Source organism: Rhinatrema bivittatum, chromosome 7 (assembly GCF_901001135.1).
Source record: "Rhinatrema bivittatum chromosome 7, aRhiBiv1.1, whole genome shotgun sequence".
Classification (NCBI taxonomy): Eukaryota; Metazoa; Chordata; class Amphibia; order Gymnophiona; family Rhinatrematidae; genus Rhinatrema; species Rhinatrema bivittatum.
This window is the reverse complement of record NC_042621.1, coordinates 185321570-185345045: the sequence shown is the minus strand read 5'-3', so window position 1 is coordinate 185345045 and position 23476 is coordinate 185321570. Positions and strand designations below refer to the sequence as shown.

At 43.5% G+C, this 23476-nt stretch overlaps 1 protein-coding gene across 2 annotated transcripts in view; it reads right to left on the bottom strand.

The window, feature by feature from the left end:
• The window catches only part of TMEM273 (transmembrane protein 273), a 134720-nt gene extending 112839 nt beyond the window's left edge, over positions 1 to 21881 (bottom strand). For both annotated transcript variants that reach the window (XM_029610763.1, XM_029610764.1), the window contains exon 1: positions 21791 to 21881. In XM_029610763.1, coding sequence (XP_029466623.1) covers positions 21791 to 21845 — 55 coding nt within the window. In that variant the 5' untranslated portion in view covers positions 21846 to 21881. The remainder of the gene's footprint in view (positions 1 to 21790) is intronic.
• Positions 21882 to 23476: the final 1595 nt, after the last annotated feature.

The following is a 23476-nucleotide window of genomic DNA, read 5'->3' as shown; positions in this document are numbered from 1 at the left end:
GGGATAGTAATTTTCAAACCAGCATGTGAGCGCACATTTGCACATGTGCATTGCCCCATGCCAGGGGCTCACATTTAGGCACTCAAGTTATAAAATAGCCTGGACGCATGCACATGTGCGCCTAATTTTAAGTGGGCAGGCATATGGGCGCACAAATCCCACTTCTACCATGTAAGTCAGGGGATTTTAAAAGGGTCTTGCACCCATTCCATTCTAAGTTTACCAGTTTGTCCACCAGTTTGCCCATTTAACAGCTAGGTCCTCCAAACCCTGCAGTTTTGATAGCCTGCACTCCTCCCAGTTACCCCAGACTCTTTAAACCCCTCAGAAATGGCTCAATCCTTTTATTTTATAATATACATATCATGTATATTAGAGATAAAGTCACGCGGCAGGGGATCTTGGCACATGCCGGACCACATGATTACGTGCACATCTCTTGGCCAGGCCCCGAAATGCTAATGCTCTGCCAAGAGCATGCCCATGCCCCACCCCTTTTTGGAAACTTTTGATATGTGCACTCTGCGGCATTTGTGTGTGTATATGGGTGCTTTTTAAAATACAATCGGCACGCACAAGCCCAACTTCTTTGTGCGTCTCCAAATTTTGGCTCACAACGGGCTTTTAAAATTCACCTTTTAATATCATTGGGCAATCCCATAAACAATGCACTAAAGTAGCTGAAAAAGTCAAGCATTTTTTACATTCACTGTTATTGGAGCTGCCTATATGCCAGGCTCTAATTGGAGTGATAATTGTTCTGCGTATGATTCTGAGTTATAATTCCCGTAAAAGTACATTTTCCATAGATTTGTAAAATAGGGCATTACATTCTTCTTTCATGTTTTCTTCATCCAGCAATACTTTTACATCTCTTTGTCATAGATCTGTCAAAGTATGAAACACTATATAAGTAACTAGGTTATGCAGAAATATGTACAATTGAGACAATGGACTTCTATGGTTCTGACATAAGGGAAAATATGCATTAAAGGCCAGTTAAGTAATTGGAAGGCCCTCTTTTTGAAATAAATGGTTAAGAAAGATAGAAAAATAAAACAAATAATCTTTGTTCATTAAACCCAAGTATTCCTTGCTTGTTCAAAAGTGTGTATGACCTGTCTCCTTATCAATAAAATCTACTAATTTCCAAGGCTTGCCTGTTGTATTATTTTTAAATAAATTATACATATTTCCCAGAGAAAAAACTGTGATTTCCATGCAAGTGTAGATAATTATGTTACACGGAGAGGTGGACCCTTGGCCGAGACTAGGTTGGCACCACCTATAGAAGGCTTCTTATAGGCCCTCATCGTTGGGAGGTGGATGTAGATGGTGGAGACCCAACCAGACCTTCACCTATACCAGCCCTCGTTCCTCTCAGGTTGAGCCCTTGGGTGCTAGGGCCGGGAGGACTTAGGAGTGGGTTTCAGGAGAAGATGATCCTGAAGACAGAAGGCGAAGGCAGAGTTAGGTGATCTAGAGGTCAAGACTGGCAGTGAGCTAGGAGGATCCAGGGATGGGCCAGAGGTCAGGACAGGTGGCTAGCAGAAAAAATGGTGAGCGGGCAAGTGGTCAGGGCAAGCAGCGGTCAAAAGCAGAATCCAGGGATGAGCCAAGTCAAGAACCAGAAGAGCAAGCTGAAGGGACGAAGAACCGGAACAGGGACAGAAACATCGGAGCAGGAACAGGACCACACAGATGAGGAACAGGAGCGGGATCACGAAGCAGAAGCAACCAGCAGCTCAAAGCAGAGCGGGACCTGTTGCTGAGGCAAAGATGAGGCAGCAGGAGCTGCCTTAAATAGATCCCGGGGCAGTGCCACACATCCAGGACCGCGGGAGGTTTCTCCCACCGTGGCCCCTTTAAGGCTAGATAAGGGTCGCACGCACGCCTAATGGCAGCCAAGACCGATGGTGTGGTGGTGGCGGGGCCGGCTTCCCACCACGCCGAGGAAGGAAGGAGGTAGCAGTTTGAGGGGAAGCGAGGGAGGCCTGGGCCTGGTCGGGAGGTAAGTGTGGTAGGTCGTGGCATTCTGCAGCCGGCCACAGCAACAAATTAGGGGCCCCAGTAAATAAATTCTGTTTATTTCTTAAATGTTTCCACACTCTTCTTGCTGCCCGCACCAATATAGACTTAGATGTCTTTTCCAGTAATCAGTCCACTTTTGAATGTAACCAAAATTTCAAAACCAATGGCTGGTATTTCTATTGTTCCAATTATCATCTAAGTAATTATTGTAATCTAAGATCCAATCTCCAAGAATGCATAAATGGCATGCAAAACTGTAAAATTTAAAATTGGGAAATCCCATTCCACACATATCTGTTGGAATCATCAATCTTGCGGGTGACATTCTAGACCTTTTACCTCACCACAGAAACCTACTGCATATCATATTAATCTACTTCAGATTTCTTCTGAGCAAGAACTAGGGATGAGAATTCATTGGTCAATTCATTTCTTTCATATCAGCGGTATGTGCCTATCTCATGAATGGAGAGAAGGCGTGCAAAACTGATGGTATGAGCATATATGGGCGGCAATCTACATTCGCACATACCATCAATTTTGCATGCCTATTCTCCATTCATGAGATATGCTTGTACCATCAAAATGAAATGAATCAACCAATGAATGCACAACCCTAGCAAGAACAGAGAAAGCATTTTCTAGAATCATTTTAATCAAGGTCATTCTCCTCTGTAAGAATACCAGCAATTGTATCCAAATTTCTGTACATTTCTTAAATACTTCATTGATAGGAGGAATGTTTTGAGAATACCAAAACTTTGGGTCTTTGTGAATTCGAATCCCCAGATATTTAACTTCATCTTCTTTCCATTTCAGTGGAAAATTTACCCAGTTGTCTTTTAATGAGCCCAATACATTCAAAGCTTCCATCTTATATGTTCAATTTAAATCCAGAGAATTCTCCATAACTTTAAAATATTTTCAGTGCAGCTTCTAGAGATGTCTTGGCCTGTGTCAGTAACAACAAAATGTTATCTACAAACAAAAATGTATTTATTTATTTGGAGTTTCTTCTATACCGATAGCCATTTGCACATCGTATCGGTTTACTGTTGGGCGTGGCCCTTACATAGAACAATAGCATAAAATGAAACATAGATATATGGGATAAGTATGTATAAATAACAGGGACTATATAAAGGAGTATCAAAAACAGCTACAAGATAACTAACTATATATTAATGTGAGGAGTTATAATGCAGGGTATCATGCTAAAAAATAGCAAAAACAATGTACAAGAGACTATAATACATGGTACAGGGAGTCATGGATATTATGAAATAGCGTTATTAAACAGATGCATTGAGATAAGGTAGACAGCCGGAAATGGTAATCTGAATACTTAAAAGATTAAAATGATGTGGGTTCCGGGGAACACGAAAGGGGAGAAAGGACACATAAGGGCAAGGGAAAGCTACGCAGGCATAAGGGATCCTGTAGGGAGGTAAAGAGAAGAGTGGAGAGAGGCAAGGGCGCCTCGGAGGAGGTAGGGAATACTTAGGAGAGATACCAAGGTCAGATGAGCGGGGGGAGAGACATATTATCTAAACGAATAACTTTAGTTAGGTATTCTATGTGTAGAGGGAAGCGAATGGGAGTAGGCCTGAAGGAACAACCAAGTTTTTAGTTTTTTTTAAATTTAGGGTGGAGGTTTCTGTGCGTAGATCGGGAGGTAGTGCATTCCATAGGGTAGGGCCAGCAAGGGAAAATGCTCTGCTTATAGTAGAGGTCAATTTGATTGATTTGATTGAGTGTGTGTGGAGAGTTCCTTGGAGGGCAGTACGAGTAGGTTTTGAGGAAGTGATATAAATGTTTTTAAAATAGAGTCCCTAATTGGAACTCCTTGGATATTGCCCAATTTGAATGTATACATTAAAGGTTCCAGGGTTAGGATAAAAAATAATGGGGAGAGAGGGCAGCCTTGCCTAGTTCCTTGATATAAACGAAAACTGTCAGATTTATATCCATTGGTAATGACTCTAGCACTCAGGTTTCAATATAGTATAGTCATATACTCAAATATTTTACCTTGTGTATATAGGCCTTAAGCCTGATCTGTGTATTTCCTGACTTTGCTGGCAACATATTTCACAACCATGTGCTTTGGCAAGCTCAGTACCGGAAGAAGCCAACACCCCAGAGACGATACCTGATTGGACTATAAAGTAACATTCATAATTGGATATTAGAAGAAGATAATACACCCAGGATGCGCATCAATGTATTTCTATTGGACAATGAAAAAAGTTTAAAAACTCCAGCCCGAGGGCTCCGCATTTGAGAAGCAAGCTGAATGCCAATTGTCACTGACCTGCGTCTCCAGAGAAACAACGACTTCCTCTTTTCCTTGTTCCTCTTATCTGTATTGTCTGTTCAATAAATTTGCCTTTTAGATCATAAAGCTGTCTGAAGGTGCTTTCCGAATTCCCGCTAAAAACACTTGCAATCCAAAATTAGAAAGCACTTGATGTAAAAACATCTAAGATACTGTGTTAAATACTTTCTCTGAGTTATATCCTACCAATATTGGGTTTTCCACCCCACCTTTATGGCAAAATTCAATTGCTAAGAATAATTTTCTAATATTCATATTCGAACACTATCTATGCACAAAACCTACTTGATCTGATGAAATCAGAGTAGGCATTATATATTTCAATTGATTAGCCAGAATTTTGGCATAAATCTTCAAATCTACATGTAAGAGAGGTATTGGCCAATAGGATTCTGGATTCATTCGATCTCTGCCACTTTTTGGTATCACAGTTATCAAAGCTTTATCCATGGTAGAAGACATAAATGTATTGGTAGAAAAATGTATTATCTTTATAAAAAGAAAAAAGAGAATCTAGCCCATCTTGGCCTGGAGATTTGAGATTGGCTAAGTTCTGTATGGTACTCCCTATTTCAAAAGCAGAAATTGGTGCATTTAATTTTGTTAATATTTCAATATTAAGAACTGGCAAATTTAAATTGCTAATGAAATTCTCCCCTCCATCACCTATGACATTACTCTCAGTATATAAAACTTCATAGGAATCTTTAAAGACACTACAGATATCCTTTGAGAAACATTCCATTCTTGATAGATGAAATAAATTGAGAAGTACACTGCCCATGAACCAAATTGGTTAGCAACTTTCCTGATTTATTGCCATGAAGATATAACATGTTTGAATGCCTGAAGAGTTTTATGAGCTCTACACTGCAATTTAGGGATGTGAATCGTTTTAGGACGATTAAAATTATCGTCCGATAATTTTAATATCGTCTTAAACCATTATGGAACACAATACAATACAGATTCTAACGATTTATCGTTATAAATCGTTAGAATCGTGAGCCGGCACACTAAAACCCCCTAAAACCCACCCCCGACCCTTTAAATTAAATCCCCCACCCTCCCGAACCCCCCCCCAAATAACTTAAATAACCTGCGGGTCCAGCGGCGGTCCGGAACGGCAGCGGTCCGGAACGGGCTCCTGCTCTGAATCTTGTCGTCTTCAGCCGGCGCCATTTTCCAAAATGGCGCCGAAAAATGGCGGCGGCCATAGACGAAAAAGATTGGACAGCAGGAGGTCCTTCCGGACCCCCGCTGGACTTTTGGCAAGTCTCGTGGGGGTCAGGAGGCCCCCCACAAGCTGGCCAAAAGTTCCTGGAGGTCCAGCGGGGGTCAGGGAGCGATTTCCCGCCGCGAATCGTTTTCGTACGGAAAATGGCGCCGGCAGGAGATCGACTGCAGGAGGTCGTTCAGCGAGGGTTCTGGCGCCTCGCTGAACGACCTCCTGCAGTCGATCTCCTGCCGGCGCCATTTTCCGTACAAGATTCAGAGCAGGAGCCCGTTCCGGACCGCTGCCGTTCCGGACCGCCGCTGGACCCGCAGGTTATTTAAGTTATTTGGTGGGGGATTTAATTTAAAGGGTCGGGGGTGGGTTTTAGGGGGTTTTAATGTGCCGGTTTTTTCGATTTTTCGATTTTTTCGATTTTTAACGATTTTTAACGATTTTTCACGATATTTTACCCCCCCAAACGGCAACAATACGATTCCCTCCCCCTCCCAGCCGAAATCGATCGTTAAGACGATCGAGGACACGATTCACATCCCTACAGTGCAATTAATCATTTAAAGTTTGTCTAATCTGATTAAATTTGTCTTGTAATTGAATAGATGTAGAGTTTGCTATAGATCTTTTAACCATCTGTAACTCCTTCTCAAGAGTTAAAATTCATCAGTCCATAATTTATTTATTTATTTATGCATTTCTTATATACCGTGAGTCAGAACACATGATTCTATCTTTACGGTTTACAATATAGCTAAAAACAAGTAAGAAACAGAAAATACAATAAAATTGATAAAACAATAGGAATAATTAGCTACAATTAAACATAATACTAAAAGACTAAAATCTAAAGTAAGAATAAAATAGATAGGAACTCGATAGATAAGAAAAATCATGTGGAATCCAGCTTTCAATGATCTTTTAACTCTCGTCTCCATAGGCTTGTTGAAAGTTAACGAGAGATAACCAATAATGTTCTTATTGGTTATCAAATAACTTATTATTTCCCCTCTCATAACTGCTTTTGCAGTTTCCCAAAATAGAATTGGGTCAAATTCCATTTGACATTTCATATAATATTCACTTATCTACAAGAAAGGAGGGAAAGTCTTTGTTGTGTTACAAATGTACAGACATTCTCCACAAAGGTGTCTGTTTCTCCTCATTACTAAGTTCAAGCTGCACAGTAAGGGGTAGATTTTAAAAGGTTGCTCACGCGCGCACATGGACACCAGATTTTATAACATGCGCACAGGTGCACGCAGGTTATAAAATTGGGGGTCGGCGCACACAAGGGGGTGCACAATTGTGCAACTTGCACTCGCCGACGCCTGCGGCCTTCCCCGTTCCCTCCCAGGCCACTCCTCCCTTCCCCTTCCCCTCCCCCCGCCTAGTCCTATCCTAAACTCCCCCGACCTTTATTTTACCTGTTGCGCCTGCCTTTGGGCACGTGATCCTCTGACACAGCGGCAAATTACCCCATCCTGCCCCCATCCCATCCATTCAGAAAAGTCCTGGGACATACGCACTTCCCAGGGCTTTACTCACGCTGCTGGGCCTTTTGAAAATAGGCGCAGCGCGCATAAACCCCTACGTACATAAATCCTTGAAAATAGGTCCCTTTGAATCTATGGGAAAAACCCTTAGTGAATCAGGTCCTAAATTAGTAAAAAAAAAAAAAAAAAAGAAGTGATCATAGAAATTAGGCACATTAAGCTGGAGACTAAAATGGTTATCACACCTTGTAGTTCCCTCCAATACTACTATTTATCTACCTATGAGGTTTATTATGGATTTAGTTAGTTTGAAAGAAGCATTTTTAAATATTAGATTGGCCACTTCTCTACTGCTGCCTGTAGCAGAAATATCCTGGGTCACCCATTGCCACTTTAATTTCTGATGCTCTTGTTTTGATAAGTGTGTATCCTGTAATAGGGTTATATTACATTTACGTTTTTGAGACAAATTAATACCTTTTCTTGCTTTACAGATGTATCTAGTCCTGCCACATTCCACGAAACAATTATAACCTTTATCACAGCTCAGTATACACTTAGGGGTAGATTTTAAAAGAAGCGCGATCAGCCTACTTTTGCTTGCGCATCAGACTCAAGCAAAAGTACGCTGGATTTTAGTAGATACGCGCGGAGCCGCGCGTATCCACTAAAATCCCTGGATCGGCACGCGCAAGGCTATTGATTTTGTATAGCCGGCGCGCGCCGAGCCGCGCTGCCTAACCCGTTCCCTTCAAGGCCGCTCCGAAATCGGAGCGGCCTCGGAGGGAACTTTCCTTTGCCCTCCCCTCACCTTCCCCTCCCTTCCCCTACCTAACCCCCCCCCTTACCTTTGTCGGGGGATTTACGCCTCCCGGAGGGAGACGTAAATCCCCACGCGCCAGCGGGCCTCCTGCGCGCCGGGCCGCGACCTGGGGGCGGGTACGGAGGGCGCGGCCACGCCCCCGGACCGCCCCGGGCCGTAGCCACGCCCCCGTACCCGCCCCCAAAACACTCCCGACACGCCCCCGAAATGCCGCGACGACCGGGCCCGCCCCCCGACACGCCCCCGACACGCCCCCCTCCGAAAACCCCGGGACGTACGCGAGTCCCGGGGTCTGCGCGCGCCGGTAGGCCTATGTAAAATAGGCTTACCGGCGCGCAGGGCCCTGCTCGCGTAAATCCGGGCGGATTTACGCGAGCAGGGCTCTTAAAATCCGCCCCTTAGTAGTTAGTGAAAAATATAAATAAATCTCCAAAATGGATGAGCCACTCATTCCATAACGAGCAGCAACTCCTCCACATGCCACAGTTAAATGTACTAGTTAGATATATATTAACAATTATCACCTGCATCACAGCATTTGTGTTCCAACCTTCCCATCTCCATTGTTTGTGTCGCATATTTTACCATCCCTATCCCCAACTCCATCTCTTCCTCTTTCCCCTATCCACTTATTCCTGCCATCCCCATCTCCCCACTCATTCCAATCCTGATTCTCAAGGATCAGAAATCACCATTGATGCACTCAGATGCCACCCCTGTATTAATAAGCCTCCAGGCTGAAAAGATTTTCCATACCTGCACTGCTGTATCTGGGGAAAAAAAATAAGTCTCTGCAAATCGTCTTGCAATTTGCAAATTCATAACCAAATTAAGTACTTAGACACAAAATTTGGAAACATGTTAGGTCCCCTTCATGATATCTTACAAATACATTTTTAAAAGGAGTCCGTGTGCACCCAAGCAAAGATATGTGCAAGTGCATGTGTTTCACTTAAAATATCCCTGCTGTACATATTTTAATAACATGCTTGCACAAGTGACCATGGGGGGGGGGGGGAGGAGAGAGAGAGAGAGAAAACCTCTATTAGAGGTATAATATGACACTCTATATATCTCCTACTGTAAAAGGCGCACTTTCAACTCAGGGAGGGTTTTTGGAGGGGGCAGTGTTATAAGGGGCTACAGACCCTTGCGCGCTAGGCAGACCAATGTAATACCCCCCCCCCCCCAAAAAAAACCCCACCCTGAGTTGAAAGCACCTCTCTTATAGTGGGAGATAAAAGAGTATCATATTACCTTTCTAACAGAGGTGCTCTCTCTCTCCACATCATTAGGAACAGCAATAAAATCATGCAGACAAAACACACCATGATCTTTGCAAAAAATTGGGGTTATGTGTGTAAGTATTGGCCCCGCCCCTTTTCTGCCTCCTTATTTTTGACGTGCACACAGGTATGTATGTGTGTACTTCCCAGCTTTTTTAAATTTGCATTTCTCTCGCTTTGGCTACATATACATGTATGGGGGTCATTTTTGCACAAGCAGCACTTTTAAAATCTACCTGTTAGGGTTGAAAGTATCTTTTGGAACAAAAAAAAAAGATTCATCCCATATCACCTCTATCAGTCCCAAATTGCCATCCCTGATCCATATAATTTATGTAGTTTTTGCCATGGTATTTTTATCATACCATCCTGAAAAGGAAGAAAGAGAAAGAAGGAACATAGAAATGACGGCAGAAAAGGCCAACTGGTCCATCCAGTCTGTCCAGTAAGCTTATAGTAGTATCTGCTGCTCCATGTAAGTTACCCCAAGCTTATCAGTTTCCCACACCATAAAAGTCAGGGCCCCTCGTTGCTTGCAGTTTGAATCCAATTCCCTGTTATGCTTTGCCATTGAAGCAGAGAGCAATGTTTGAGTTGCATCAAAGTATCAGGCTTATTGGTTATGGGTAGTAACCACCACATCAGCTAGTTATACCCATAATTGTTTCCCCAGCCCATAAAAGTCTGGGAACCACTGCGATAGGCTGAACTCAGATAGCAGACACAGTATGGATAGAGGCTTTATTGTACTGCTGTAGATAGATGGTGAAAGCGGTAAGGCACAGATCCACGAAGTGCCAGTACGTTCAACAGGCTCAGATATATAGTCTCACCCAGATGTTCACGATAGGCGGGAGCCTGCAGTGCGGATGGCGCCACGTCTGGTGGGTGGAGGTGGAGCTGGAGCACCGGATCATAGAGGTACTCACAGGAATGAAGGCGTCTTCCTGATGATGGAATGGTGGGATCGAAGGTCCGTGGTGCAGGATATAATGGCTGGTAGACCCTCAAGGGAAAAGAGAGAAAAATACCCCCAAGGAGTGGTTGTCTCAGTTAGTGAGGACCCCGAAGGGTAGTTGGAAGCAAGAGACCCCCGAAGAGCGGGTGTCTAGAGCTTCTACAGGTGCGAGGCCCTTGGAATGAAAGCGGCGTCTAAGCATGCAGCTTAGAGCGGTCAGAGTAGCTAAACCAAAGTCCTTGCTAACTCAAGGTGGTAGTGGAAGCGGAGGCTTGATATACCCGGAGGTAATGACGTCATGCGGTGGGGCAGCCCCCAAGGTTCCCACCATGACGTGTATTTGAACATAGGAGATGCGCGCGCTCACGCCCTAGGAGGCCATGGGAATGAGACTGGAGGACTGGGATGCCCATGCTAGTTGGGAAACGCCGAGACCCTCGGCACCCGGCACCGGAGGCAGACATCTTGCCCAAGGAGAGTGAAAGAGGAGAAAAAGAGGTAAGGCAGAGCAGTCGCAGCCGTGTGCAACCGACGGGTGCAACAAACAGTGATACCAACTTAACCTGAGGAAAGTTTAAGACACGAAGATTCTTGTATCTCAGTTCATTCTCAATGTTTTCCACTTTTCTAGTGTTAAACATTTCTGCTTTCACTGTTCCTGTTAGCGTTTCCAGCCACAGCCGCCCACGGGTGGCCCCCGCTAACCTTTGGCGTGACATCGGGACTGCCACCAGCACTGCGGCGGCGGCGGGGAGATGTCCCCGTGGAAGGCCCTGCTCCCTTCTGGGCTGAGTGCATCCTCCTCAGGCAGGTCGGCATTCGACGCTCGGTCCTCGGTCTCCTCTCGGTGGCATCGGGCCGCGCAGCTCAATTCCTGGTTCCAGCAGGCCGTCCCTCTCCTAGGCGCGCGACCTCGCCTCCTGCCTGCTCTTAAAGGGCCATTATGACCAAATTGCCTTCAGCTACCTGGATGACATGAAAAGGCCTGGGAGTATTTAGGGAGGCTTCCTCTTCCTGTCCTTTGACTTGGCAACAAGTCTGCTTCTCTCGTAGGTGTTCCTCTGCCTCTGGTACTCTGGTTCCTGCTTGACTCTCTGGCTTTTGACCTCGGACTGGTGATTGGCGTCTCTCTGGCTTCTGACTTCAGACTGGCGGCTGACGACTCTCTGGCTTCTGACCCTGAACCGGACTCTGAAGACTCTTTCATCTTCTCGAGGGCCCACCTAAGTTCAAGCGGCTCGGATCCCTACGGGCTCCTCCCGGGGGGACCGCAGGCTTCCAGTGGCGAAGATCCAGTTGGCACTCGCTTTAGTTCCACCTCACCTCTGGACCGGACTTCGACAAACCTTCTACCTTCTCGAGGGCCCACCTAAGTCCAAGTGGCCCAGGTTCCTATGGGCTCCTCCTGGGGAAACCGTGGGCTTCCAGTGGCGAAGATCCAGTTGGCCCTTGCTTCAGTTCAGCCTCGCCTCCCGACGAGGGAATCTGGGGAGTTGTCTCCTCGGGTGGTACCAAATCTTCCTCGGGCTAAGGATCCACATCTTCTCGGCCTTCACTACAGATTGCCAAGTCCATGGACCCGGCAGAGATCTCGGCCCATCAGGTCATCCCAGATATGGCCCAACGGATCCAGGATCAACAAAAGACGCTGATTTCCCTCATCTCTGCAGTGGAAAGCTTGAACCGATGGTTTGATGCCATCAGCCCCATGAACCCTGCCATGCCGTCAGTACCAATAATGGTACCAGCGACCTCTGATGTCCGCTCAGTAATTCGGTTACCGGTTCCTCCACGTTTCGCAGGCGAACCTCGCTCCTGTAGGGGCTTCATCAACCAGTGCAATATGCACTTCCACTTGCAGCATACCCTTTTCCCTGACGATGCTACCAAAACAACGTACATCCTGTCTCTGCTCAAAGGAAAGGCCCTAGACTGGGCATCTCCCTTGTGGGAGCATGATGACCCTGTGCTACACAACTTAAGAGAATTTTGGGATCTCTTCTGCATCAGCTTTGACGATCCCACTCATGAGGTAACCTCCGGAGCAAATCTCCTCCATTTACACCAGGGTTCCCGAACCCTTGCCGAATATGCAATCGAGTTCCGAACATTATCCTCGGAACTTGGATGGGAGTCTGACTGCTTGTGGACTATCTTCTTGGAAGGGCTCAACTCAAAAATTAAAGATGAACTCGCTGGCCATGAATTACCATGATCCTTGAAATCCCTCATTGACCTGACTGGGCGCATTGGCAGACACCTCCATGAAAGCTCCCAAGAGGTGCAGCTCTCTAGGAAAACTTCTAGTACCTTCAGACGCCCTCAACACTCGCCGTCTCCCAAGGTCGAACCAATTCCTTCAAGGGTACCAGCTTAGGAGCCCATGCAACTGGGGCGAGGTAAACTCTCCTCTTAGGAACGTCGTAGACGTATGCAAGGTGGACTTTGTCTATACTGTAGCTCCACAGGGCACCTCCTAACATCTTGCCCGGTGTGTCTGGGAAACTCCCGGGCCTAGGATCTGAAGGAGGACTCTTCCTGGGCCTGACATAACCTATACCTCCACTAGTGAGGTAGTGTGATTGGGTTTGAATAGGGACCAACATTTGTTAATCAAGAGAGCAGTGAGTCACTCTGGCTGACTAACTGAAGTTAGACTGAAGTTAGACTGTGTGTCGGGGAAGACTATAGTGATAGGGGTATACTACCGTCCACCTGGTCAAGATGGTGAGACGGACAGTGAAATGCTAAGAGAAATTAGGGAAACTAACCAAATTGGTAGTGCAGTAATAATGGGAGACTCCAATTACCCCAATATTGACTGGGTAAATGTATCATCGGGACACGCTAGAGAGATAACGTTCCTGGATGGAATAAACGGAGCAATTAGTTCAGGAACCAACGAGAGAGGGAGCAATTTTAGATCTAATTCTCAGTGGCGCACAGGACTTGGTGAGAGAGGTAACAGTGGTGGGGCCACTTGGCAATAGTGATCTTAATATGATCAAATTTGATTTAATGACTGGAAGAGGAACAGTGTGCAAATCCAAGGCTCTCATGCTAAACTTTCAAAAGGGAAACTTTGATAAAATGAGAAAAATTGTTAGAAAAAAACTGAAAGGAGCAGCTACAAAAGTAAAAAATGTCCAAGAGGCGTGGTCATTGTTAAAAAATACAATTCTAGAAGCACAGTCTAGATGTATTCCACACATTAAGAAAGGTGGAAAGAAGGCAAAACGACTACCGGCATGGTTAAAAGGGGAGGTGAAAGAAGCTATTTTAGCCAAAAGATCTTCATTCAAAAATTGGAAGAAGGATCCAACAGAAGAAAATAGGATAAAGCATAAACGTTGGCAAGTTAAATGTAAGACATTGATAAGACAGGCTAAGAGAGAATTTGAAAAGAAGTTGGCTGTAGAGGCAAAAACTCACAATAAAAACTTTTTAAAATATATCCAAAGCAGAAAGCCTGTGAGGGAGTCAGTTGGACCGTTAGTTGATCGAGGGGTTAAAGGGGCACTTAGAGAAGGTAAGGCCATCGCAGAAAGATTAAATTATTTCTTTGCTTCTGTGTTTACTGAAGAGGATGTTGGTGAGGTACCCGTAATGGAGAAGATTTTCATGGGTAATGATTCAGATGGACTGAATCAAATCACGGTGAACCTAGAAGATGTGGTAGGCCTGATTGAAAAACTGAAGAGTAGTAAATCACCTGGACCGGATAGTATAAACCCCAGAGTTCTGAAGGAAGTAACACATTAAATTTCAGACCTATTAGTAAAAGGTTGTATCCTATCATTAAAATCATCCATTGTACCTGAAGACTGGAGGATAGCAAATGTAACCCCAATATTTAAAAAGGGCTCCAGGGGCGATCCGGGAAACTACAGACCGGTTAGCCTGACTTCAGTGCCAGGAAAAATAGTGGAAAGTGTTCTAAATATCAAAATCACAGAACATATAGAAAGACATGGTTTAATGGAACAAAGTCAGCATGGCTTTACCCAGGGCAAGTCTTGCCTCACAAATCTGCTTCACTTTTTTTAAGAAGTTAATAAACATGTGGATGTAGTATACTTGGATTTTCAGAAGGCGTTTGACAAAGTTCCTCATGAGAGGCTTCTAGGAAAAGTAAAAAGTCATGGGATAGGTGGCGATGTCCTTTCATGGATTGCAAACTGGCTAAAAGGCAGGAAACAGAGTGTAGGATTAAATGGACAATTTTATTTATTTATTTTTTATTTTTATATACCGATGTTCCTGTAAAGTATCCATATCACACCGGTTTACAAGGAAGAAACTGTCACCTCGATGGCGGTTTATATTGAAACATTTAACAATTAACAGCAACATGAATTTTCTCAGTGGAAGGGAGTGGACAGTGGAGTGCTTCAGGGATCTGTATTGGGACCCTTACTTTTCAATATATTTATAAATAATCTGGAAAGAAATACGACGAGTGAGATAATCAAATTTGCAGATGACACAAATTTGTTCAGAGTAGTTAAATCACAAGCAGATTGTGATAAATTGCAGGAAGACCTTGTGAGACTGGAAAATTGGGCATCCAAATGGCAGATGAAATTTAATGTGGATAAGTGCAAGGTGATGCATATAGGGAAAAATAACCCATGCTATAATTACACAATGTTGGGTTCCATATTAGGTGCTACAACCCAAGAAAAAGATCTAGGCGTCATAGTGGATAACACATTGAAATTGTCCGCTCAGTGTGCTGCGGCAGTCAAAAAAGCAAACAGAATGTTGGGAATTATTAGAAAGGGAATGGTGAATAAAACGGAAAATGTCATAATGCCTCTGTATCGCTCCATGGTGAGACCGCACCTTGAATGGTCGTAGGGGTGTGAATCGTGTGATCGATCATCTTAACGATCGATTTTGGCTGGGGGGGGCAGGGAAATCTGATAGTCGTGTTTTTATTTTTTTAAAAATCATTAAAAATCGTAGATCGGGGGAGGGCGGGAAAACCGGCACACCAAAAAAACCCTAAAACCCACCCCGAACCTTTAAAACAAATCCCCCACCCTCCCGAACCCCCCCAAAATGTTTTAAATTACCTGGGGTCCAGTAGGGGGGTCCCGACGCGATCTCCAGCTCTCTGGCCACGGCTGCGTTGAGAAATGGCGCCGGTGGCCCTTTGCCCTTATCATGTGGTTCCCGACATCACACGTGCAGGAGATCGCGACTGTCACCCGCATGACATAGTGAGGGCAAAGGTAGCGCCGGCACCATTTTGAAGATTGGCAATATGGCCCGCGTGCAGGAGGTCGCTCCCGGACCCCCGCTGGACTTTTGGCAAGTCTTGTGGGGGTCAGGAGGCCCCCCCCAAGCTGGCCAAAAGTCCCTGGGGGTCCAGCGGGGGTCCGGGAGCGATCTCCTGCATGCGTGACGTCGGGAGCCAGGAACCAAAATGGCGCCGGCGCTACCTTTGCCCTGTCACATGATAAGGGCAAAGGGCCACCGGCGCCATTTCTCTTAACGCAGTCGTGGCCAGTGAGAGGGAGATCATGCCGGGACACCCCACTGGACCCCAGGTAATTTAAAACATTTTGGGGGGGTTCGGAAGGGTGGGGGATTTGTTTTAAAGGTTCGGGGTGGGTTTTAGGGTTTTTTTGGTGTGCCGGTTTTCCCGCGCCCTATTTAACGATACAATACAAATGCCCCTGACGATAAATCGGGGGCATTTGTACTGTATCGTGCACTCTAACGATTTTGGACGATTTTTAAATTATCTGACGATAATTTTAATCGTTCAAAAACGATTCACATCCCTAAATGGTCGCCGCATCTCAAAAAAGATATAATTGCAATGGAGAAGGTACAGAGAAGGGCTACCAAAATTATATGGGGAATGGAACAGCTCCCCTATGAGGAAAGACTAAAGAGGTTAGGACTTTTCAGCTTGGAGAAGAGACGGCTGAGGGGGGATATGTTAGAGATGTTTAAAATCATGAGAGGTGTAGAACGGGTAGATGTGAATCAGTTATTTACTCTTTCGGATAATAGAAAGACTAGGGGGCACTCCATGAAGTTAGCATGGGGCACATTTAAAACTAATCGGAGAAAGTTCTTTTTTACTCAACGCACAATTAAACTCTGGAATTTGATGCCAGAGGATGTGGATAGTGCAGTTAGTATAGCTGTGTTTAAAAAAGGATTGGATAAGTTCTTGGAGGAGAAGTCCATTACCTGCTATTAAGTTCACTTACGGCCGGATTTTAAATACCCTGCGCGCGTAAATCTGGCCCCTGTCACATGGTAGGAGCACAAGATGGTGCCGGCTGTCCATTGCTCCTACCATGTGACAGGGGCCGACCCAATGGCACCGGTAGCCCTTGTGACATAGTAAGGGCAAAGGCTATCAGTGCCATTTTGAATACCAGCAGCCGACGGCCCAAGTGCAGGCAAATGCTCCAGGACCCCCGCTGGACCACCAGGGACTTTTGGCTAGTCTTGGGGGGGGGGGGGCGGGTCAGGAGGGTGAGGGGTTGTAGTTAATTAAATTTAAAGGGTTGGGATGGGTTTTGTTTTTTTTTAACTAATGGATGAATCGGGGTCCCCCGAAAATGGATGTAACGGATTTGGGTCCTGACGAATACGAATACCGAATCAAATGTATCTGTCCCTGCTGCACATCCCTAACAATAATCTTCTAGTGTTAAGTCCCTGTATTTCTGTTTCACCCTCCTTCTCCTAGCTGACACATGCAAGACAAAATAACCATGTTTTTAACTCATTCTTTAACAGCTTTATAACCTTCTGGACACAAAATTTGACTGGCATCGAATTTCATAGTTTCAGCCGGCAAGTGAAATTTCTCTTTCCCTCATCTCACTTAAATGTGTGGATTGTAGTGAAGATATTTGTAATAATCCTTTATTGGCCAGTTGATATAGTGTATCTGAATTTCCAGAAAGTATTTGACAAAGTCCCTCATGAGTGACTTCTTAGGAAATTAAAAAGTTATTAGATAGGGGGCAGCATCCCATTGTGAATTTTTAACTGGTTAAAAAATAGAAATCAGAGAGTAGGGCTTAATGGTAAATTTTACCAATGGAGAAAAGTGAATAGTGGATTGCCCCAGGGATCCGTTCTGGGACCACTACTTTTTAATATATTTATAAATGACCTGGAAATGAGAAGAATGAGTGAGGTGATCAAATTTTCTGATGAACCAAAATTATTCACAGTTGTTAAGCCACAAAGATTGTGAGAAATTGCAAAAGGAGCTTGCAAAACTAGAAGACTAGGCATACAAATGAAATGTAATGTGGATAAGTGAAAAGTGATGCAGTTAGGAAAGATTAAACCAAATTATAGCTAAACAATGCAAGGTTCAACATTAGGAGTCACCTTTCAGTAAAAGGATCTAGGCATCATCTTTGATAATACATTGAAATCTTCTGCCCAGTGTGCAAAGGCAGCCAAGAAAGCAGATAGAATGTTAGGGATTATTGGGAAAGAAATGGAGAATAAAACAGAGAATATCATAATGCCTCTCTGCATTGCTCCATGGTGCGACTTCATCTTGAATACTGTTTGCAGTTCTGGTTACCACATCTTAAAAAAGATATAGCAGTATTAGCAGATTTAGAAAAGATACAGGGCAGGGGAGAAGAAAAACTAATACTTCACGCATATCCAGCATAGCTCTCTGCTTCAACGGCAGGGGAGAAGTAAAACTAATACTTCACGCATATCCAGCATAGCTCTCTGCTTCAACGGCAGGGGAGAAGTAAAACTAATACTTCACGCATATCCAGCATAGCTCTCTGCTTCAACGGCAAGGGAGAAGAAAAACTAATACTTCACGCATATCCAGCATAGCTCTCTGCTTCAACAGCAAGGGAGAAGAAAAACTGATACTTCACGCATATCCAGCATAGCTCTCTGCTTCAATGGCAGGGGAGAAGTAAAACTAATACTTCACGCATATCCAGCATAGCTCTCTGCTTCAACGGCAAGGGAGAAGAAAAACTAATACTTCACACATATCCAGCATAGCTCTCTGCTTCAACGGCAGGGGAGAAGTAAAACTAATACTTCACGCATATCCAGCATAGCTCTCTGCTTCAACGGCAGGGGAGAAGAAAAACTGATACTTCACGCATATCCAGCATAGCTCTCTGCTTCTTCGGCAGGGGAGAAGAAAAACAACCAATAAGGGCTGAATAACATAGTCTGGGTAAACAAATAAGTATGGGTGTAGCTTGCTTGTTGCGGCGGTTACTACCCCTAACTAATCAAGCTTGATATTTCATTTGGATGCAGCTCCATCACTGCTCTCTGCATTAATGGTGGGGGTGGGGGGGGGGGAAGGGAAATAGAACCAAGGGTTGCTAAGAGCCAAGAGAAACAGATAAGTATGAAAGGAAAGAAGTGTGAAGCTTGCTGGGCAGACTGGATGGGCCGATTGGTCTTCTTCTGCCGTCATTTCTATGTTTCTATGTTACAGAGAAAAGAAACCAAAATTATAAAGGGAATGAAATGATTCACTTATGAGGAAAGGCTAAAGAAGTTAGGACTCTTCAGCCTGGAGAAGAGAAGGCTGAGGGGAGATATGATAGCAGTCTATAAAATAATGAGTGGAGAGTAACAACTAAACGTTAATCGGATGTATACTCTTGAAAGAGTTCAAAGACTAGGGGGACACATAATGAAGTTTCTAGGTAATACATTTAAAACTAATAAAAAAAATATATTTTTACTCAACGCAAAATTAAGCTCTGGAATTCATTGCCAGAGGATGTGGTGAAAGCTATTAGTGTAGCTGTGTTTAAAAAATGTTTTGGACAAGTTCCTGAAGAAAAGGTCCATAAACCATTATTAAGGTGGAGTTGCAGAAATCCACTTCTTATCCCTGGGATAATCAGCATGGAATCTATCTGCCCTTTGGGATCCTACCAGGTTCTTATGACCTGTTAGAAAGAGGATACCGGGTTTGATGGTCCTTTGGTCTGAACCAGTATGGCAAATCTTATGTAGTCTTATGCATTTGTTTACTGTCTGTCTGTGCTTCTAGAAATAGAACTTTAAAAATGTTTTTTATTGCTAGAAAGTGAATTATATATTTGGAATATTATTAATAATTACTAGTAGTAAAGGCACGTCCATGGATGGGGAAATATTGTGAAGTATAGGAAGTATAGGAAGTGGTATAATTTCTTGTGTGTTAGTAGAGAGTCAGGCTGAGATAAGGTACACTCTATGGTAGTAGAGAGATGATTGGACAATTCAGAGAGCTGGAGCGAGAGGTGGAGCTCAATTTCCATATGTGGTTGTATACAATGGATTGGACAATACAGAGGAAGAGAGAGAGAGAGAAGCAGAGCTAGAGTGGGAGTGGAACCAGAAAGTATAGGAGGGAGAGGGGCCGGAGCTCACTTTCCATACAGAAAGAGAGGGGCAGAACTGGAGAGTCCAGGGAGGGAAATGGGGTGGAGCTCTATTTGCATACTGGCAATGCAGGTGCAGAGCAACTTTCCTCTTTAATATAGCTATAATTATGTGCATGAATCTGTGGATTAATTTATTTAACTATAAATAATGAAAATAGGACTCTTGGAAATTCACTTTTATTATAGAAAGAGATATTTACATGTAAACTAAATTTTATTAGGAAATTGGTGTAAAATGGTTTTGCCTATATATCTCCTTAAGATAACACTAAACCCTAAAAGACTGAAATCATCTGGTTAAGTAGAAACTCTTTGATAGCGAAACCACTGGCTCTAGACCTAGCTAACTTCAAAATTACTCCCTCAAAACAAGTTCAGGATTTAGGTATCCAGCTAGATAAGAACCTTGCTATGAAGAAAGCACATTAACAAATGAATTAATACAGGTTACGCCAAGTTGCGAATATTACATCAGTTGAAACATCTATTAAATTTTGAAGACTTCAGAACTGTATTGCAAACTCTAATTTTCTCAAACTTAGACTACAATTCCTCGGTCTTCCCGCATGCCTCTTAAAACCATTACAAATACTACAAAATGCCTCAGCAAGGCTCTTGCTAGGTTCCAGGGAATTCAATCACATTACACCCTCGCTAATTTCTCTACACTGGCTGCCAGTACAATCCCGAATCTACTTTAAAGTATTAGTGCTAATATTCAAAATCATTCACACTAGTAACACCGGTATGATAGGTGTGACATTACAACCATATACACCGCAGAGAACACTAAGATCCCAAAATAAAGGACTACTGGGCTGTTCCAACAATACTGAGCACACACCTGACGCATGTAAGAGACCATGTGTTTTCCATAACGGGCCCAAAACTTTGTAATTCCTTACCTGAAATGGTACGTATGATAACAGACAGAAAGCGATTTAAAAGTAACTAAGGACATGGTTATTTAAAAATGTACAAAACCTAACTTAAAACATCAGACTGAAGAGAACCAAAATAACAAGGACGACAAGAGATACTAATTGATATACGAATAAGAGATCGTACTGTGTGCAGAATGATATGTGAAATTTATTATTTATTTTACTTTTGTACTTCATGTTTCAGGTCCCAGTCTTTAATTAATATGTATTTGAGAATTCAATTGTTGATAGATGTTAAGGTCTGTTTATGAATAGTTCCTTTGCAATCCATCATTCTCTGCTGATTTATACCTATGAATGTCATTATTGCAAACCGTTGTGATCTTTACATAGAACAATGGTATATAAAATGTTTAAATAAATAAATCTATTCCTTGGTGTCTGTCGGTTTTTCTGTCTCTGTCTTCCATCCTGTCCCTTTTTGTATATAAATTAAGAAATGTCCTTAAAAGGTAGAGCAGGAGGAGGAGGACGATGACGAGGGTTTGAGTTCTGGGTCAGATCTTCTGCTGTCCAGGTTGGCTGAGGCCAGGGATGCTTCATAGGCAGTTTTTACAGCCCCTGGGCCAAGGGAGTCCTAGTTATCATGCAGTGGCGACACCCCATGACAGGATATAGAGTGCATGACTGCAGAGTTCTTGAAGGGCACCCAGTGCACGACCTCCAGCAGAGGATTGTCACTGCAATAACTGGGCTAACTGAATAAAGGGGGGTGGGAGGGAATAGCATAAAATCTCTCAGCAGTTGTGAGTGAAGGCTCACGGCACCGTACCTTAACAGAGACCAGACCCAACTAAGCTGGAAGTCCATGGGAACAGGAGAAAACTGCTGGGCAATAAGATACAATAGAAAAAAGTATTTTGTTGATATTTGTGTATAATTTCTATTCTAAGAAGTATAGTGAATGATAGAGAGATCATGCTGTATTACTAAATGCTTGGGCAACTACAATGTTTAATATATTTGATTGCAGCTGGGATACTTCACAACTGAGTCAATTAGCACTGGAAAACTCTGAAAAACACATTTTAAAATACAGGACATTTAGCTGTGAGAATACTCCATGTTATCAGATCATGCATTTAAAATTTCATGAAATTTTCAACAATCAAAAAGAATTGCTAATACTGCTCGACAAAAACTATTTTTTCACAGTATGTTATCTTGAAACTTTGTATGCTCATGCTCATAGAAAGTCACCAAGAGATTAATAGATAGAAACCGTCTCAGATCTGAGGAAGAAAATGTTTTGCTTGGAAGCACTTACCAAGGCAAAGAAGAAAGGATGTTAGAACAGGAATCCAGGCCAATAACAGGGTCATTTTCTGTTCCAGCTAATAATGAATTACTTTCACACTAGAATGTTTTTAACAGCAGAGAAGTCAACCCAGATCACGTGACTCATGTTAGGAAACATCAGCCACTTCCTGAAACATTTCTCTGGCTCATATGCCTCTCTGCTTTCTGTTCTCGGCTTGAATTTTTTACAGCTTTGCCTTTTGAAAACAATTGAAATGATTGATAAACTTGCCAACAGTGATTCCTGAGAATTAATCCTGCATGTTAATATTATAACATTGTCTTGTATAGTTGCACAGATGTTTTATGTTATAGAGGTGTGCTGCTCAAACCAGTCCTTGGGCACCCCCTAGCTAGCTGAGTTTTAAGGATATTCCAAATGAATATGTATGAGATATAACTGCATGCATGGCTTTCAATGTATGCACATTTATCTCATGCATATTCATTAGGGACATCCTAAAACTCCAACAAGGGAGGGAGTCCTGAGCACCAGTTTGAGCTCTGCTGCAACAGAGGAAAGGCCAAATGCAATGGACTGCACTGGAAACTAAAGTCATTTAACTTTCTACCAGTGGAAGTATGACAGTGTCGGTACAACTTTCACCATATGTTAACATACTTCTGATCTTTATGGGGTGATGGTGCAAAAGTTATATCGAGGTCTTCAAGACCCCCTCTGGTTCTTCATCCTGCAAGCCCCCCACTTGACCCCGAACCTTCACGCTGTGCTGAGAGCCCTAAAACTGGAGATCTCCAGACTTGCTCCTCATCAGGACCAGCAGTAAAAGTTACGTGGATGGCACGCAGACGCGCGCCATGATCAGCTTTTTTAAAATTTGGAGTTTCACACGTAAGTCTTGGCCCTGCCTCAGAATGCCCATGCCCCGCACCTTTTCTGCCTCCTTGTTCTTGACATGCGCATGGGTATGTATGCAAATACTTCGCGGCTTCTTAAAATTTGCCTTGCTCCCCTGCGGCTCACATATGCTCATATGTGGTCGTTTTTGAGCGAGCGACGCTTTTAAAATTGATTTCTTAGAGCTAAATTTTCAAACATCTCTACGTGGCCCAATATACGCGTGTAAAGGGGTGCATGAAGAATTATTAAGCATTTTAGAAACTTGTGGACCCATCTACACAGGTTTAAAATACACTTATTTCTGTCACCTAAAGTATGCACGTACTTCTCAGTATGTGCAAAATTTCATGCATACTCTGGAACTTTAGTACATGTACACTTTTTCACACATGTACATGCAGTTCCAGTTTTGCTGAATAAGGACTCATTCAACAATCCTCCCCGCTCCACCACAAGATAGCCCACCAGCCCAAGGAAGGAGGCCAGGCTGGCCTTCCTGGTGGTGGCAAATAAGGACATGCTATTCCCTACTTGGGGAATCCAGAAGAAAGCCTGCACCATGAGGCAGGCCCAGCAGAGCCTGTGGATAGAATTCAGCTGTGGAACCCCCTATCCCAGGAATGTAAGTGCCGCAAGTAAACTACTAGAGGGTCAAAAAAATAAAGCAGGGAACCAGGGTGGATGTGCAAAATCAGATGATCTTGGTGTAGTCTTTTGCACACTGCATGCAGTTTTGCACAGAAGCCTGTGTAGCCCCTCTTACATGGTATATAAATATTGTGAGAATCTAAC